At 50.1% G+C, this 15,786-nt stretch overlaps 2 protein-coding genes and 1 pseudogene across 4 annotated transcripts in view; 2 read left to right on the top strand and 1 right to left on the bottom strand.

Annotated features, from left to right (window-relative positions):
* Positions 1–1,257: 1,257 nt before the first annotated feature.
* On the top strand, positions 1,258–9,479 carry LOC308486298 (kelch repeat and BTB domain-containing protein 13-like). 2 transcript variants are annotated; one of them, XR_013991014.1, is made up of 5 exons: positions 1,258–1,593; positions 2,745–3,476; positions 5,519–5,819; positions 7,111–8,271; positions 8,330–9,479. XR_013991014.1 is itself a non-coding variant. In XM_081022999.1 (4 exons), the coding sequence occupies exons 1-4, from the start codon at positions 1,321–1,323 to the stop codon at positions 7,503–7,505; spliced, it is 1,701 nt and encodes a 566-aa protein (XP_080879125.1). In that variant the 5' UTR covers positions 1,258–1,320; the 3' UTR covers positions 7,506–9,479. The 2 variants fall into 2 exon arrangements, 1 of the variants encoding a protein (XP_080879125.1); XM_081022999.1 differs by having other exon boundaries at positions 7,111–9,479.
* LOC308457809 (lys-63-specific deubiquitinase BRCC36 pseudogene) lies at positions 9,411–15,237 on the bottom strand (annotated as a pseudogene). The gene is made up of 3 exons (XR_013991474.1): positions 15,103–15,237; positions 10,394–10,776; positions 9,411–9,935 (listed from the first exon to the last, which is right to left on the bottom strand). The product of XR_013991474.1 is annotated as a lys-63-specific deubiquitinase BRCC36 pseudogene (transcript).
* CPT1B (carnitine palmitoyltransferase 1B) overlaps positions 14,480–15,786 on the top strand; it is a 46,182-nt gene continuing 44,875 nt past the window's right edge. Inside the window, exon 1 of the mRNA XM_081022780.1 lies at positions 14,480–14,615. The gene's annotated coding sequence lies outside the window, so the exon portion shown is untranslated. The remainder of the gene's footprint in view (positions 14,616–15,786) is intronic.

Below are 15,786 nucleotides of genomic sequence, written 5' to 3'. Positions count from 1 at the left end.
TGCTGATCAGAAGGTCGGTGGTTCAAATCCCTGCGACGGGGTGAGCTCCTGTTGCTCGGTCCCTGCTCCTGCCAACCTAGCAGTTCCAAAGCACATCAGAGTGCAAGTAAATAAATAGGTACCGCTCTGTTGGGAAGGTAAACGGCGTTTCCATGCGCTGCTCTGGTTCGCCAGAAGCATCTTAGTCATGCTGGCCACATGACCCGGAAGCTGTACGCTGGCTCCCTCGGCCGATAAAGCGAGATGAGTGCCACAACCCCAGAGTCATCTGCGACTGGACTTAATGGTCAGGGGTCCCTTTACCTTTATTTTTATACATGATTAACATAGGAGGAATGTGTTGGGGCAACAGGTGGATACAGGATATGTACAGTGGTACCTTGGTTACATACTCTTCAGGTTACAGACGCTTCAGGTTACAGACTCCGCTAACCCAGAAACAGTATCTCAGGTTAAGAACTTTGCTTCAGGATGAAGAACAGTTCAGGTTAAGAACAGTTTCAGGTTAAGAACAGACCTCCGGAATGAATTAAGTACTTAACCTGAGGTACCACTGTATTGGGAAGTACATTCTAAAAGCCTACTACAAAAGAACAATAGAACCTTGGTTTGCATAGTCTGCCACCTGGGCAAGTCTGGAGGAGCGCCTTTGCCCAGCGATGGACACCTTCCTGTGGACACCCACGTGTGTGCAGATGTGGGTTGCGAATGCTGCAGGTTGCGAACGTGCACCCCACACTGATCACGTTCGCAACCCAAGGGTCCACTGTATATTACTTCCATCAAAACTTAATTACACTGTTGAATTTAGCTTAATGCTGCCCACATTTTAAAGTGTACGCAATTTCCACCCATATATTCAATAAACATTTCCCGATCTTCTTTAAACGAATGTTCTTCTTGAAATAAATAAAAAAACTGTCCAGTATCACCTTAGAGACCAATTCAGTTTGTTACAAGAATGTTCTTCTTGTTCTCTTATTCTATAACTTAGATCTGCAAGCTGCACCTATTCCAGCAGTTTAAGTTGCCGTGCTTCTTTGGTTGAGACCTCGCTCGTTTTCCATTTGGGGGCTAACGAAACACAACGTTAGTGTTCTGCACGATCTCTCCTCTCCCCCGCCAAAAGTCCCCCCAGTAACTTTCTGACGTCTGTGGCCCCTTCCGCTCCTGGCGACGGCTCTGGGCACCAACATGACTGCTCTGCTGTAAACACAGACTAAAAATAGCTCCGGCACCCGAGCCAAACTCTGTGCCGCAGCCTGTGTGTGCTTTGGGACGGCTGAAGGGGCGCTCTGACCTGCAAATGATTCCCTGGCCATGCCCCATGGAGGTCTGCGCTCGACCCCTTTGCAGGGGCTTCTTGCTGCATCCGCCTGGCTGGGTTGGGCCCTCCTCGCCAAGCGGGCGTTTGACTTCCTGGCCAGTGCCCTCTGGGCTTTGTGGGGCTTCATCGCCTTGTCCTGGAAAAGGCAGGGTGCTCAGGGGTCCCTGCCCAAGCCGTGGGAGAGCTGCCCCGAGCTGAGGGTCTACCGGGGAGGAGATGGTGAGGCTGAGCTGCTCACGGTCCACACACAGCCCTACAGCTTCCAGGTAGGGTCTGGCGGGGGGCTCTCTTGTGCTAAGGGGTGGCAGGAATCATAGAATCATAGAACTGTAGAGTTGAAAGTAATCTTAAGGATCATCAACCACCCACAATGCAGGAATAGACAGGTGCCCTGCAACCCTGGTGTTATCGGCACCATGGTTATCTAACCATGGTGAGTTATCCAGGCTACATGGAGGCTTTCCCCAGGAGTCAGATGCAAATTCACCTGTCGCGCCTGTCGGAATTGGGGGTCGAAAGGCCACCTGGCTCAGCCCCAGCTGGAGAGTCTCCCTTCAGCCTTGCCGCTGCGGAGATCCCTCGACCTCTGCTCAGTGACTCAAGCTTGCAGACTTGAGCACACTTTACTCAGCAGTGTAAACTGCGCAACAGAAGAGGCTTGAGGCAGCAGACACATTCTAAACTACGCATTTATTATACATAAATCAGGACAAAGAAAACATGGCATCTCTCCTTGCCATTTCTGTCTCGGAGAGAGACGGAAAACAAAAGCAATACAGAGCGGAAGTTCCGCTCACGCCAGCAATCTGTGCTGGAATGTAAACAGACATGTGACATGTAATAATCCCATGTCTGCAGCAAAGGGTAGAATGAAATACCAACAGCGCCAACTATGACCGTTTCCTGACCACTATAGTCCATGCATGGGTAACCTCAAGTCTGGACTACTGCAGTGTGCTCAATGTGGGGCTGCCCTTGGGGTTGGTCCAGAAGCTCCAGCAGGTGTGGGATGCCTGATGGGAGCATCTGGTGAAGAACATGCAACACCAAATGCTGCCCTGGTTGCCCATCTGCTACCCAGCCAGGGTCGAGGTGCTTGTATCAATTTGCCAAGCCCTGGACAGTTCAGGTCCAGAATATCTCAGAGACTGTCTGAACCCTTACAGCCCAGCTCAGTTGCTGAGATCACCTGCAGGAGCATCACAGAGTGTCCCCCGATTTGGAGAGGCTAATTTGGCAACCACGGGAACAGAGACAGGTTTAGGGGAGACCAACCAGGTCCACCACAGGGGGCACCGAGCCACGGGTTGCGAACGCTGCGGATTGCAAACGTGCTTCCCGCACAGACCACATTCGCAACCAAGCGTCCACTGTACTAGCATAATTTTCTAATGTTCTCTCTCTCTCTGCCTGGCAGGTGGATCTGGCCCGGCTGGCAACGGAGAGCGCCTATTTTGAGGCCCTCTCGAGATCCCGCATGCAGGAGGCATCGGAGAGGCAGCTGGATCTGAGCCACGTGCCCTCGGGGACCTTCCGCGCCATCCTGGAGTGGGTCTTCAATGGGTGTTTCAGCCTAGAAGAGGAAGACCTCTTGCCAGCGGTGCAGACTGCCAGCTACCTGATGCTCCCGGGGTTTCTGGACCGGTGCTGGGCGGCGCTGAGCCCACTGCTCAGCCCCCAGAACTGCCTGTCGTACCTGGGTTTCGTGGAGGCTGTGGGATGCCCCGAGCTGAGGGCACTGTTGTCCGGCTACCTGAGTGCGCACCTGTTGGAGCTGCCAGCCCCTGTCGCTGGACGGCTGGACCCCCAACTGCGGGAGGAGCTGGCACAGCTCCGCTTCAAGGAACGCCCCATGCTGTGCGCCCTGCGCAAGGAGAACGTCAGCCTGGCGCCTGGGGTCCCCCTGGAGTCTCTGCAGGGCCTCTACCACCGCCCTCTGCCCCCCGAGGAGGGGGACTGGCGCTGTGCCACCCGCCTGCCCTTCCAGGCCGAGAAGTGGAGCTTCAGCACAGCACAGCTCCTGAACTACCTCTTCGTCATGGGGGGCTACCGGGAGAAGCGGGGGCCCCGCAGTTTCACCTTCCGTATGGCGGCCTTCCGCTACAACCCCTTGACGGGAACGTGGGCACCCACCGCTGCCCCTAATAAGGTCAGGTCCTGCTCTAAGGACAGGGCTGTGTCTCAGGTACCACATATACACATACATAAACACACTGTATTTTTCCATCTATAAGACGTCCCCATGTATAAGACGCCCCCTATTTGGGGGGACTCTGATTTAAGAAAATGGGGAGAGATGGCCCCCATGTATGACGCCCCCAAATTCTGGACATTATTTTTTAGGGGGAAAACCTAGTCTTATACATGGAAAAATACGGTGTGTGTGTGTGTGTGTATATATATATATACCATATATATATATATATATATATATATATATATATATATATAAAATACGGTGTGTGTGTGTGTGTGTGTGTGTGTGTGTATATACCATATATATATATATATATATGTGTGTGTGTGTGTGTGTGTGTGTGTATATATATATATATATATATATAATTGATTTTCCATTTTATAATATACGGTGTAGCCACATCATTATTGCAGTCATACTTCGGGTTGAAGTAGCTTCAGGATGAGTATTTTTGGGTTGTGCTCCGTGGTGACCCGGAAGTAACGGAGCGTGTTACCAGACGGTCAAAATGACGCCATGCACATGTGTGGAAGTGGCAAATCGTGACCCACACACGTGCAGACGTGGGTTGCGTTCGCTTCAGGATGCGAATGGGGCTCCGGAACGGATCCCGCTCATATCCAGAGGTACCACTGTATTCACATTATCTCTTTTGCTCATTAGAGCCTATTGACTTCCGTCCCTCCCGTCTCATGGCTTTCAAAATTAACCTTTATATCACTGCCTTTGTACGTTTTCCAATTCTAGCTGATTCATTACAGATAGCATTGAAATTAATATTATCATTAAAAGGGAGGAAGTTGCCCATTGCAAGTCTTTAGTCAACCCTGCTAGCGATGTTTAATTGCTTACAGTGATCTTTCAAGTATCATATATATAAATTTACTACAGTCCTTGTGGACTACTCAATCCTGCTGGTTAAGGATCCTTCCTGTCAGCTTCGCCAGTTCTGCAAAGTCCATCGTTTTCATCTGCCCCTCTTCCATTTGCTTGGTTTCCTAAAATCAGAGTGTGAAACAAAAACAAACAAACAAAAAGCTCCAATTCCGTGATTCCCAATGTGGGGCGATTTGATTTTTAAGGGGGGCAATTTGAGAATGAGTTATTAACAGTGAATGGCCTTTGCAGCTTCCTCCACATAAATAGGAGTTCAGACTCCACACCTGGTCCTGGTCTTTACACCTCCAACACTTCTTAGCTCTTGTTCTATGCATTTCTCCTAATTTAACCAGGGTTAGATACCACCAGTACATCATTTTCATCTTGTAGCCTTATTAGACTATACCGATTGGTGGGGTCTGCGTTGCTCCCGGGAGGGAGAAAGGAAGTCAAATGACACCGAGGTTGATTCAGAGAAAGAGTTTATTCTGCTCTCCGGATAGCAGAAGGCACTTGCGTGACCTTCCACATGAAGTCCAAAGAAATGAGAAATTTCATGCAGTATATATATCCTCCAGGCACCCTCTCCCCCCTTCCCCAGGAATCCAACCACGTCAGCTTATACACGTAAGTTGACATCCATGACCATAAACAGATATTCCTGTTCCGGTACTCTTAACCATAAAAGGTTGTTCCTGTTCCTGTTCCTATACTCTTATCTTGGGGCAGGAAGATCACCAACTCTAAGAGCTCTCCTGGCGCCATTCCCGGGTCTCTTGTCAGACCTGACAAGGTCTGTGCGTCAGTGTGTAAGATAAGACCCAGATGTGCCATCCCTGCTCCACTCGGAACTGGCAAGGCCATCCATTGCCGTCACGGACTGATAATGGAGAGGGCTTTGAGCACTTGTTTATACAGCTGGGTTTCTGTTTATACATTGGCTCAAGTGCTCAAGTTAATGCATTTTAGAAATGCTTCCTTGGAGAAGGAAAAATGAGGATTTTGGGTCCCGTTTCAGACCGACTGCACAGAAACCCATTCCTTCAATCTTATTCTCTTTCAGCAGTGCCTCTCCCTTCCTGACACTCTCTGCTTTCCTGTTCCTCTTGCAGCGCCGGCGACACTTCAGCAGCGTTGTGGTGGGGCACCACATCTATGCCGTGGGGGGCTGGTTCCTGGACTCGCTCCTGCCCCCGGACAGCAGCACCCGCCTGTACACGGCCGTGGAGCGCTACGACCCTTGGGCTGACTCCTGGGCCTTCGTCTCCTCCCTCCCCATGGGCGACTTCTCCTTCGCCGTCTCCCTGTCCCACGACCTGCCCCTCTGCACGGTGCATGGCGGCTGCATCTATGCCCTGGGCAGCATACAACGCACCGGGGAGAAACTTCTGCTGTGCTACGATGTGGCCGCTGGTGAGGAGCAGGCAATGAAGCAGCCTATGCACAGCCCCATAGGTGCCAACTCCCTGGGGCCCTGGGTGCCTGAGCACCCACAAAACTCCCCATCAATTGGCCAGGCACCCACAAAATTGAGTGCCAGGGCCATGCACGCTGCAGGGCACCCACCGTCCCGGACACCCACAGTTGCGCTGCCAGGCTGGCACGCATGCGCCACAGCATTGCACAGAGAGGGGAAGGCAAGGTGGTGTTATGTGTGAGAAAAGAGATAGGGGTGTCAGTACTTATTTTTATTCATTGCAGAAGGTTTACACACTGCTTGATTTTTTTTTAAAAAAAAGAAAACCCTCATAGCGGTTTACAAAAAAAGATAACCACAGTGCTTTTTTCCTGGGAAAGAGGTGCCAGAACTCAGCCTTGAACCTTGTTCTCTTATAAGGGCAAGGGCGAGAGGTGCCGGAACTGAGTTCTGGTGAGTTCTGCCCCCCCCCAAAGCCCTGGATGGTAATATTACAAGCCAGAAAAATGAACAATGATTTGAAACTTTCAGAAAGTTGAAATAACTGTAGACTAAAAACAGGTTATGGGACATGGGTGGTGCAGTGGGATAAACCACAGAGCCTAGGACTTGCCGATCAGAAGGTCGGCGGTTCGAACCCTCACGACGGGGTGAGCTCCCGTTGCTCGGTCCCTGCTCCTGCCAACCTAGCAGTTTGAAAGCACGTCAAAGTGCAAGGAGATAAATAGGTACCACTCCGGTGGGAAGGTAAACGGCATTTCCATGCGCTGCTCTGGTTCGCCAGAAGCGGCTTAGTCATGCTGGCCACATGACCCGGAAGCTGTACACCGGCTCCCTCGGCCAATAAAGCGAGATGAGCGCCGCAACCCCAGAGTTGGCCACCACTGGACCTAATGGTCAGGGATCCCTTTATCTTTACCTTAAAAACAGGTTAAAACTTGTAAGTTTTGAAACATCTGGAGAGGCTCCTCTAAGCAGGAACCTTTTCGGCGGATGCCGAAAAGAGTACAGCGAAGAGTACATCAAGAGGCAGGGAGTTCCAAAGTCTAGGTTTAGCCATGCCAGGAGTTCTCACGAAAGCAGAACAGATATTTTGTGGCGGTTCCACTGATCAGCATGGTCGGGTGGGCACATACTGGGGAAGACGGAGGTGGCTGATTGTGAGTTAAGCGGGCAGGGAAGGACGGGGGTATCAGCAAGGGCTGGCAGTGGGTGCGAGGGCAGGGGATCTGGGCTGTGGGTCCGGCCTGAGGGTGGTTACATCCCCGCCTTCTCTTCTCCTTGCAGACACGTGGCAGGAGCTGCTTCCGACTCTGACGCGGGCAGACGCTGACCTGCCTGGGCTCTACTTCCTGGGCGGCACGGAGCCCCTCTTCGTGGTGGGGGGCAATGCCCAAGACAACGTGGTCACCTCCTTCTGCCCCAGGACCCGGCAGTGGGGCCCTGCCCGGACCCTGCCCAAGTGCAGCCTGGCCGGACAGGGCTTGGCTTTGGACGGCACCCTATATATGGCCTCTCCTGACTTGGAGGCCCTCTTGGAAGTGGAACTCGGAGTCCCAGACTGCCACCCGCTGCCTCCGCCACCCTTTCCCCTGTCCTATGAGGCCATCTTCCTGCTCCACTTCCCCCCAGAAGGCTGTCGGGAAGAAGAAACAGAGTCAGGGGGACCCCAGGGACTTTAAGTCTCCCGTCTCCCCTCCTCCCTTTTGTCTGCCTGTCTTTTCCCGTCTGTCCAGTGAAAAAAAGACAGTCACGGAACCAAGAAATTACACAAAAGAAATTACCGTGAAAATCCCTGAAACAAGAAGTAATCGACTATAGAAGAACAAAAATCAAAAAATTAATTAAACAAAGACTTTACGAGATGCCGGCTACAAAATTCATTTCACTGAACTAATCAGTTTCCTCAGAAGGAAATAAAGAAATTATAAGATTTTAAGTGATATCAAACAAGCTCAAGAGCAGGGCTGAAAATGCTTCCTCGAGTTTACAAAAAAGGTATGAAAACCTCAATGACAAGTTTTAAACATAGCCCTATTTAAGAGAATCCAGCAGTAGTGATAAGAAATTGAGGTTTTAAAGTTTCAAACAAACTCAAAAAACAGGGCAGAAACTCAAAAAAGTTTTAAACATAACCCTATTTAAGAGAACCAAGCAGTAGTAATAAGAAATTGAGGTCTGAAGTTTCAAACAAACTCAAAAACAGGGTTGAAGCGCTCCTGACTGCTGATGTTAAAGACTTCAAACCTTTATTTTGTATTACTATTATTACTGGATTCTCTTAAACAGAGCTATGTTTAAAACTTGTCATTGAGGTTTTCATACCTTTTTTTGTAAACTTGAGGAAGCATTTTCAGCCCTGCTCTTGAGCTTGTTTGATATCACTTAAAATCTTATAATTTCTTTTCCCGTCTGTCCGGCAGCTCTGGGATTTGGACCAGATTATTGGTGACCTGTCAAAGTTAGTTGGTGGCTCACGGCACCTGGACCTGTCTGATGTTATCAGCCGAGATGGGCCTTTCATGGGTCAAGCCCTCTTGCTGGGCACCCTCCCCCACCCTCCCTTGCCCTCTCACCCAAATACCGGCCTCTATTTATAGCACCACGGCTTGCAAAACAGCTGCGGCTGCAAACGAAAAGGGTGGTCTGGCTCCTTCCTCCACTCCCGATTCTGCACGCGCGGCACGGAGTGTGTCTCTCCCTGCCCCAGGCCCAAACAGCTACCTGGGAGCTTCTCTCCGACCCAGATCCTCCCCCTAACTCACAACAGCCCAGGGTATTTCAGAACTTCTTATTTTTGCTGCAAAGGAGCTGCAGGGTTAAGCTTACAACAAATCATCACAAAATTGCAGGGCACAAGGAGGGCACCTAAATCCCATCTAGTCCAACACCCGTGCCTGGAGTGGCCTGCTTCTATTGGAGAAATGTTGGGGTTCAGTACCCAATACCCTTTGGGTTCACAGCCTGGGCAGCCCATAAAATCCAGACACCATTTGCCAGTCATACGGGATTATTTTATTTGTGGTTTGGTGTGACTATTAATTTCACAAATGAAGCATATGGTAGGAAGGTACTTACATTATACAATACAGTCTGGTGCACATAATTCTGATATCTGTAACCAGTGACAAAAAGAACGGATACTGAAACGTATAATTTTGAATTGTTACTGGTATAAACTATTATTTGCCTGCTTAACTGTGTTCAGTGTTGGGAAAGCAGGGGAGATCTGAGCAGGAGGAGACAGACTGGAACCGCAGTAGAAAATCCTGCTTTGAGTTGCAGAGTTTTGAAAGAGCTCAGAACTTGCTGCAGACTGTGGGACAGCAAGAATTTTGAAGCAAAAAAACCCTCTCTGGGAGCAGAGAGAGTCCTACTTGTAACCGGATATAAAGCATATGTATATGCAGCACATGTTTGTGTGTGTGCAGTGAACTACAACTCTGCTAAACAAATGTTTCGTGTGGTGAGCTTAAAACTTCTGTGCTGCACAAACACAGAACACGCCCAACAAGATGGGAAGGGATGGAGAAGCAGCAACGCAGGATGAAGCCAAGCTTACAATTCTTGGGCTGTTGCTTCATTTCTCAGGCCGTGAGGTTCTGTTCCTCTTTCTCCAGGGCAGCGAGTTCCTCCAGAAGTTTCTGTTTCTCCTACTGCAGCTCCTGCAGCCTCTCTTCCTTCAAGAGACCCTCCAGCCACTGCATCAGAGGACCACCGATGATCAACATCTGGCCGCACAGCTTCTTAGTGAACACCGATCCATTGTGGATCTTGGTGATAGGCTCCAGATGAGAAAGGCTATGGATTTTCCTGAAGGCATCTTGCTCCTCTTGACGCAAGATCCTGGGGAACGCCATCATGGACTCAAGACATGCTTTCCCCATGCCGGTGTGAGGAATCAGGTGAACAGGAATTTCAACCCTTTCATATTTGCAGGAGCTCTTTGGGGCTTGAAGGGACTGGAAGCAGGTGAAGACGATCTGGTCCGTCCTTGTGCTTTTGTCCTCGCCAAAACAGGAGAAGATCAGCCCCGCAAAGTCTCTGTCCAACATCTGATACATCACTTGCGTGCAGAGGTCGATGTGCGATGGCCAAACAGTGACGTGGGGGTGGGAATGTTGTTGTTGTTGTTGTTGTTGTTTAGTCGTTTAGTCGTGTCCGACTCTTCGTGACCCCCTGGACCAGAGCACGCCAGGCCCTCCTCTCTTCCACTGCCTCCCGCAGTTTGGTCAAACTCATGCTGGTAGCTTTGAGAACACTGTCCCACCATCTCGTCCTCTGTCGTCCCCTTCTCCTTGTGCCCTCCATTTTTCCCAACATCAGGGTCTTTTCCAGGGAGTCTTCTCTTCTCATGAGGTGGCCAAAGTATTGGAGCCTCAGCTTCAGGATCTGTCCTTCTAGTGAGCACTCAGGGCTGATTTCCTTCAGAATGGAGAGGTTTGATCTTCTTGCAGTCCATGGGACTCTCAAGAGTCTCCTCCAGCACCATAATTCAAAAGCATCCATTCTTCCGCGATCAGCCTTCTTTACAGTCCAGCTTTCACTTCCATACATCACTACTGGGAAAATGGGAATGATACCAGCTCACAACCCTCGTGGGCTGTCCCGTTAACTTAGCCAACCTCTCCGCTTCTGTCAAAGCAGCCGAGAGCTGCTCCAGGGAAATCTCCACCTGATCTTTCCTCGTATCTGAGCGGAGCAGAATGATCACAGAGTGAATGTGAGCAATTCGGCCAGCTCCAACCTCGCTGAGGCAGAGGCCCATGACCTCTTCTTGCTGAGTGCTCAGAGCGTGGACCGTGCAGACCAGGAAAGCGTCTGCCTCCAAGTGCGCGGCCTGCAACGCCATCGCCACCTGCTTCGCTTTCTGCCTGCCGCTCCTGTTCAGGGGAAGAGAGACGACGAACGTGCCAGTCAATGGCCCCAAACATCCCTTCCACCAAGGCCTGCCTGCACAGAGAACGAGACAAACAAGATGTGACTACATTATTACATGAGCACTGTTCCACAGCATTTGATATTTTCATTTACATACATTCATTCGAAATAAGATGGGTTCATGAAGCAATTCTATATCCTCCCACCACGCTGATGAAGAATTCTACAAAACAGTAGTCAATATCTGGAATCACTGTTCCGTGTTGGACATCATATTTGCTGAATACACAAAGCTTCACAGCTTGTCTGTCATCCTACACAGTCTGGTACCTTGCTTCATTTAAAGATTTCCAGAGACTTTGAGACTAAAGATTTCATTTTGGACTTGTTATGGTTTGAAGGAATTCTATAAAGATTGTCTATTGCGTATGTACATGGTCATCGTGTTGCCTAGACATTGCTGATGCACAGAGAACAAGACAAACAAGATATTAATTTCGGTGTTGCTGGTGTGACACAATCCCCACCAGCAAGTACCGTATTTTTCCGTGTATAACACGCCCCATGTATAAGGCGACCCCTATTTTTAGGGGGGAGATTAGAAGAAAATGGGGGGACATTGCCCAGAGTTCTGCGGCTTTTTTTTTTTGTGTGTGTGGATGATTGCCCCTCCAGCTTTTTTTAGGGGGAAGGACTGCCGAAAATTGGCACATCTGAGTTGCGCTGCCGCACGTGCGCCACTAAACCCACCTATCAGCTGTTCCCTCAACGCAAGAAGAAGCCGCAGCAACAGCAAACACACAACAGCCCTTATCACACCCACAAATAACACCGATGACAATCACACCTATGCAGAAGCTACCCATCCTGTGTCACAAAAATGCACTGACCATGTATAAGATGCTCCCCCCCCCCATTTTTTTATGTTCATTTTGAGGGGGAAAACCTTGTCTAATACATGGAAAATATGGTAGTTGAGGAGTGGCACACCAAAGGCGGGGGGGGGGGCGCTCAGTCAGCAGAGCGTAAGACTCTTCATCTCAGGGCTACGGGTTTGAGGCCCATGTTGGGCAAAGGGATTCCTGCATTGCAGAGGGTTGGACTAGATGACCCTTTGAGGTCCCTTCCAACCTTATGAGTCTATGAATTCTATACACTTTCAAGCAAAGGGAAGCAAGGGGGCAGTCAGGTCCATATATAGCAATTCTCTCTTCTACTAGCTTATTAATCACGAGACATACCCACTTCTCTTCCTGCTTGTTCTCAAGATTTATAGCAATAGTTGCCGCACACACACCCTGTTCCCATTCTCCCCTCGCGGTTCTTTTGCAAACGCGTCCTTCCCTTCCCAACCTTCGCTCGCTCCGTCCTCCTCACACACATTTCAACTTTTGATTTCATCACCTGTATAATTTCTGCGATACTTCCTCTCCCACCCTCAAAGCAAAGGGAGGACCTGTTCTTGGACACTAGTTCCGTAGTGTTACAGGTTCGAATCCCCATAACGGGGTGAGCTCCCGTTGCTCTGTCCCAGCTCCTGCCAGCCTAGCAGTTCGTAAGCACACCAGTGCGAGTAGATAAATCAGTACCGCTGTGGCGGGAAGGTAAACGGTGTTTCTATGTGCTCTGGTTTCTGTCACGGTGTCCCATTGCTCCAGAAGCGGCTCCCAGTACGTTTCCGAGCCTCGGTCCAGTATACCAGAAGGAGTTAATCCACCTCCATCGTTCTGCCCGGACACTGAGGTCCAGCGCCGAGGGCCTTCTGGCGGTTCCCTCACCGCGAGAAGCCAAGTTACAGGGAACCAGTCAGAGGGCCTTCTCGGTAGTGGCACCTGCCCTGTGGAACACCCTCCCACCAGATGTCAAAGAGAAAAAGAACTACCAAACTTTTAGAAGACATCTAAAGGCAGCCCTGTTTAGGGAAGCTTTTAATGTTTAATAGGTTATTGTATTTTAGTGTTTTGTTGGAAGCCGCCCAGAGTGGCTGGGGAAACCCAGCCAGATGGGCGGGGTATAAATAATAAAGTATTATTATTATTATTATTATTATTATTATTATTATTATTTAGTCCTGCTGGCCACATGACCCAGAAAGCTGTCTGTCGGCCTGAAAGCGAGATGAGTGCCGCAAACCCAGAGTCGCCTTTGACTGGACTCAACCATCCAGGGGTCCTTTACCTTTAGTGTTACAGGGCCAGGTGGGGGGAGGTGGTGAAGGTCCGGATGATATCTAGGGGTCCCTTCCAGGCCCACGATTCTATATCCGTGAAGTTTTTAGGAGAACCTGTTGAAGGGGCCAAAGCAGTTTCCTCATGAGGCTAAATGGCTCCAGCTGGGACAGGTAAGCACCTTCACCTGCACTGTTGTCATGGAGACAGGGGGGTGCGCCTTTCCCCACATCACCTGGCTGGAAACCACCTTCTCCTAGAAAGGAGAAAAAATTGGCTGGGCTGGAAGCTGGGCGGGGGGGAGGCATCCCGATCTCTATGTCCTGGCAGCTGTTCCCCCCACCCTGAAAAAATCAAGCAAATAAATAAATATGCTTAACGAACTGACCAATTGCATCACAGATAACTTGTTCTGTGCCCCTGCCCCCTGCAATAAATCCTGGCTACATCCATGCCTCCTGTGGTTTTCAGCAACGGGCTATATGTGTGTGTAAATAAATCCATCTTCTCTAAGGACAAGACAGTCTCCCTTGCCCTTCAGTCCAAGGAAACTGAGCCTGGACTGGAACTGCGGAACTCCCTGCCACAGGAAGCAGTGGTGGCCAACAACCAAGATGGAGAAATTCATGTGAGGAGGAAGAGAGGGCTGCCAATGGCTTACTAGCCACAATGGCTCTGCTCTGCCTCTACAGCTGGAAACAGAAATGTTTCCAATTCCCAGTTACAGTGGTCCCTTGGTTCTCATGCTTAATCCATTCCGGAAGTCCGTTCCAAAACCAAAGCGTTCCAAAACCAAGGCACGCTTTCCCATAGAAAGCAATGCAAAATGGATCAATCCATTCCACACTTTGGAAAACAACCCCCTAAAACAGCAATTTAACATGATTTTTACTATCTAACGAGACCATGGATCCATAAAATGAAAGCAATAAGCAATGTACTGCAGTCACACAACCAATCAGTGCCTGACCTGGGTTCCACACAGTCACAAAAACACACACAAAAAGAGCCGCAAAAACAATGACGCAAAAATAAATAGCAAAAACAGAAACCTCAGCGTAACACTCAAGATGGAAGTGTGGCACTCAAAATGGAGCATGTTTGGCTTCCAAAAAAAGTTTGCAAACCGGAACACTTTCTTCCGGGTTTAGCAGCGTTTGGGTTCCAAGTTGTCCGAGTACCAAGGTGTTTGAGAACCAAGGTGCCACTGTGCTGGAAACCACAGGAGGGGAGAGTTGCTCTTGTACTCAAGATGTTGCTTGCGGGTTTCCCATAATAGGCATAATAGGTTGGCCACTGTGAGACCAGGATGCTGGACCAGATGGGCCCTTGGCCTGATCCAGCAGCAGTCTGCTTACGCTCTTACATTTATCCAGGACCTTGGGGAGACACTCTTCTCTGCAGGCCAAGTGGAGTTTGCACAGACCTTGCAGAGCGAGTCCAGTTGGTGGAGCTGGAACAATGCCTGTTGTTCACACACCCCTTTTTGCTTAGCAAAAGCAGCAGGACTGGCCCCTCCTGCTTCCTCTATCCATGCAGCCTGGTGACTCCTGGGGGGGGGGGGATGGCTCAGCCTGGCGCACAGGGAGCCAGGAGTCTCCTCCAAATGCCCTTCCGGCTGCAAGGGGCTGTCCCAGGCTGCAGGTTGCTGCTTCCAGCCTGCTGCAACAGCAGCTACCTGGGCCCAGCTGAGCTGCTCCTCCTGGAGGAAGGAAGGTCAGCCACGCAGGGAGAAGGTCGCAGGTAAAAGCAGACCCTTTGGAGCCACAAGCAAGCTGGCTGCCTGGGTGCTGTTGGGGGGTGCTGTTGGGTTTATCTCTGCATCTCCTGGTGCAGGTGATCTGAGGATGCCCAGGGAACTCGTTCCTGGAGAGGGTTCCCTTTGCACTTTGCACAGGTGGAAATGTGCAAGGCATCGCACAGTTACAGTGGCATTGCAGCGGCTCAGAAAGGATACCATAGGGGTGGAGAAGGGTAACTGAAATGGCCGAGGGGGGTGTCTGTGGAGTGACTCCCCTAGGATGAAAGATTGCATGGTCTTTGGGACTTTTTAGAAAAGGTGAGTAAGAAGGCAACACAGCAGAAGTTGATAAAATTCTCCACGGCCTGGAGAAAGCAGATAGAGGTAAGTTTTCCCTCTCCTAAAAGAAGAACTTGTGGGTTTTCAATGAAGATTCCGGACAGATAAAAGACTTTTTCACACAGTGCAGAGTCAAACTACGGAACTCACATGTGAAAAGGATCTCAGGGTCGTGGTGGCCCACAAGCTGAACATGAGTCCACGGTGTGGCACAGCAGCAAAAAAGGCTCTTCTGGGCTGCATCAACAGAAGTCTAGTGTCCAGATCAAGGGGAGTCATATATCTATCTATCTATCTATCTATCTATCTATCTATCTATCTATCTATCTATCTATATATCTATATATTGCAGCCACGTAAAAATGCAGTTGATGTGCACAGCAAATGCTTTTTAGTGAGTTCTGTTGGACATGCTCCCAGAGACACACACTCAGAAGCGTCTGTGTCCGAAGGCACGGGAGGGCTACCCTGTGGCCCTCCAAAAGCTCTTGGAGCCCGACTCCCATCAACATCTGGCCTAGTGGTCAGAGACGCAAAGTTCGACAGGGGGTGACTTTGGGCCAGTCGCTCACGCCCATTCTCAGCCTGGCCTGCCTCGCGGTGTTGCTGTGAGGATAAAAGGGGGAGACCCACGTACGACACCTTGAGCTCCTCGGAGGAAAGGTTGCATACAAATGTCAGAAAAGTGGTATAAATCGATCAGCTCTGCATGCGCAGCCAATAACCTGCGGGGAACCTCGCGTCCCCCACCGCCCAACATACAGGCTGGGGAGTCTTCATGCCTAGGGGCGAGGGCGCTTCTGCAGCCTGCAAGGAAGGGAACTGGAGCGGCTC

This window comes from Podarcis pityusensis (genome assembly GCF_964106645.2).
Source record: "Podarcis pityusensis genome assembly, chromosome: 10".
Classification (NCBI taxonomy): Eukaryota; Metazoa; Chordata; class Lepidosauria; order Squamata; family Lacertidae; genus Podarcis; species Podarcis pityusensis.
The sequence above is the reverse complement of the archived record's forward strand: the minus strand, read 5'-3'. Positions and strand labels throughout refer to the sequence as shown.

Bases quoted from the DNA above. Each gene is read 5' to 3' on its own strand.
- LOC308486298 (XM_081022999.1), top strand. From the start codon at position 1,321: ATGCCCCATGGAGGTCTGCGCTCGACCCCTTTGCAGGGGCTTCTTGCT. The intron at 1,594-2,744 runs GTAGGGTCTGGC...TCTGCCTGGCAG, and splicing joins CACAGCCCTACAGCTTCCAG to GTGGATCTGGCCCGGCTGGC. The intron at 3,477-5,518 runs GTCAGGTCCTGC...TTCCTCTTGCAG, and splicing joins CCACCGCTGCCCCTAATAAG to CGCCGGCGACACTTCAGCAG.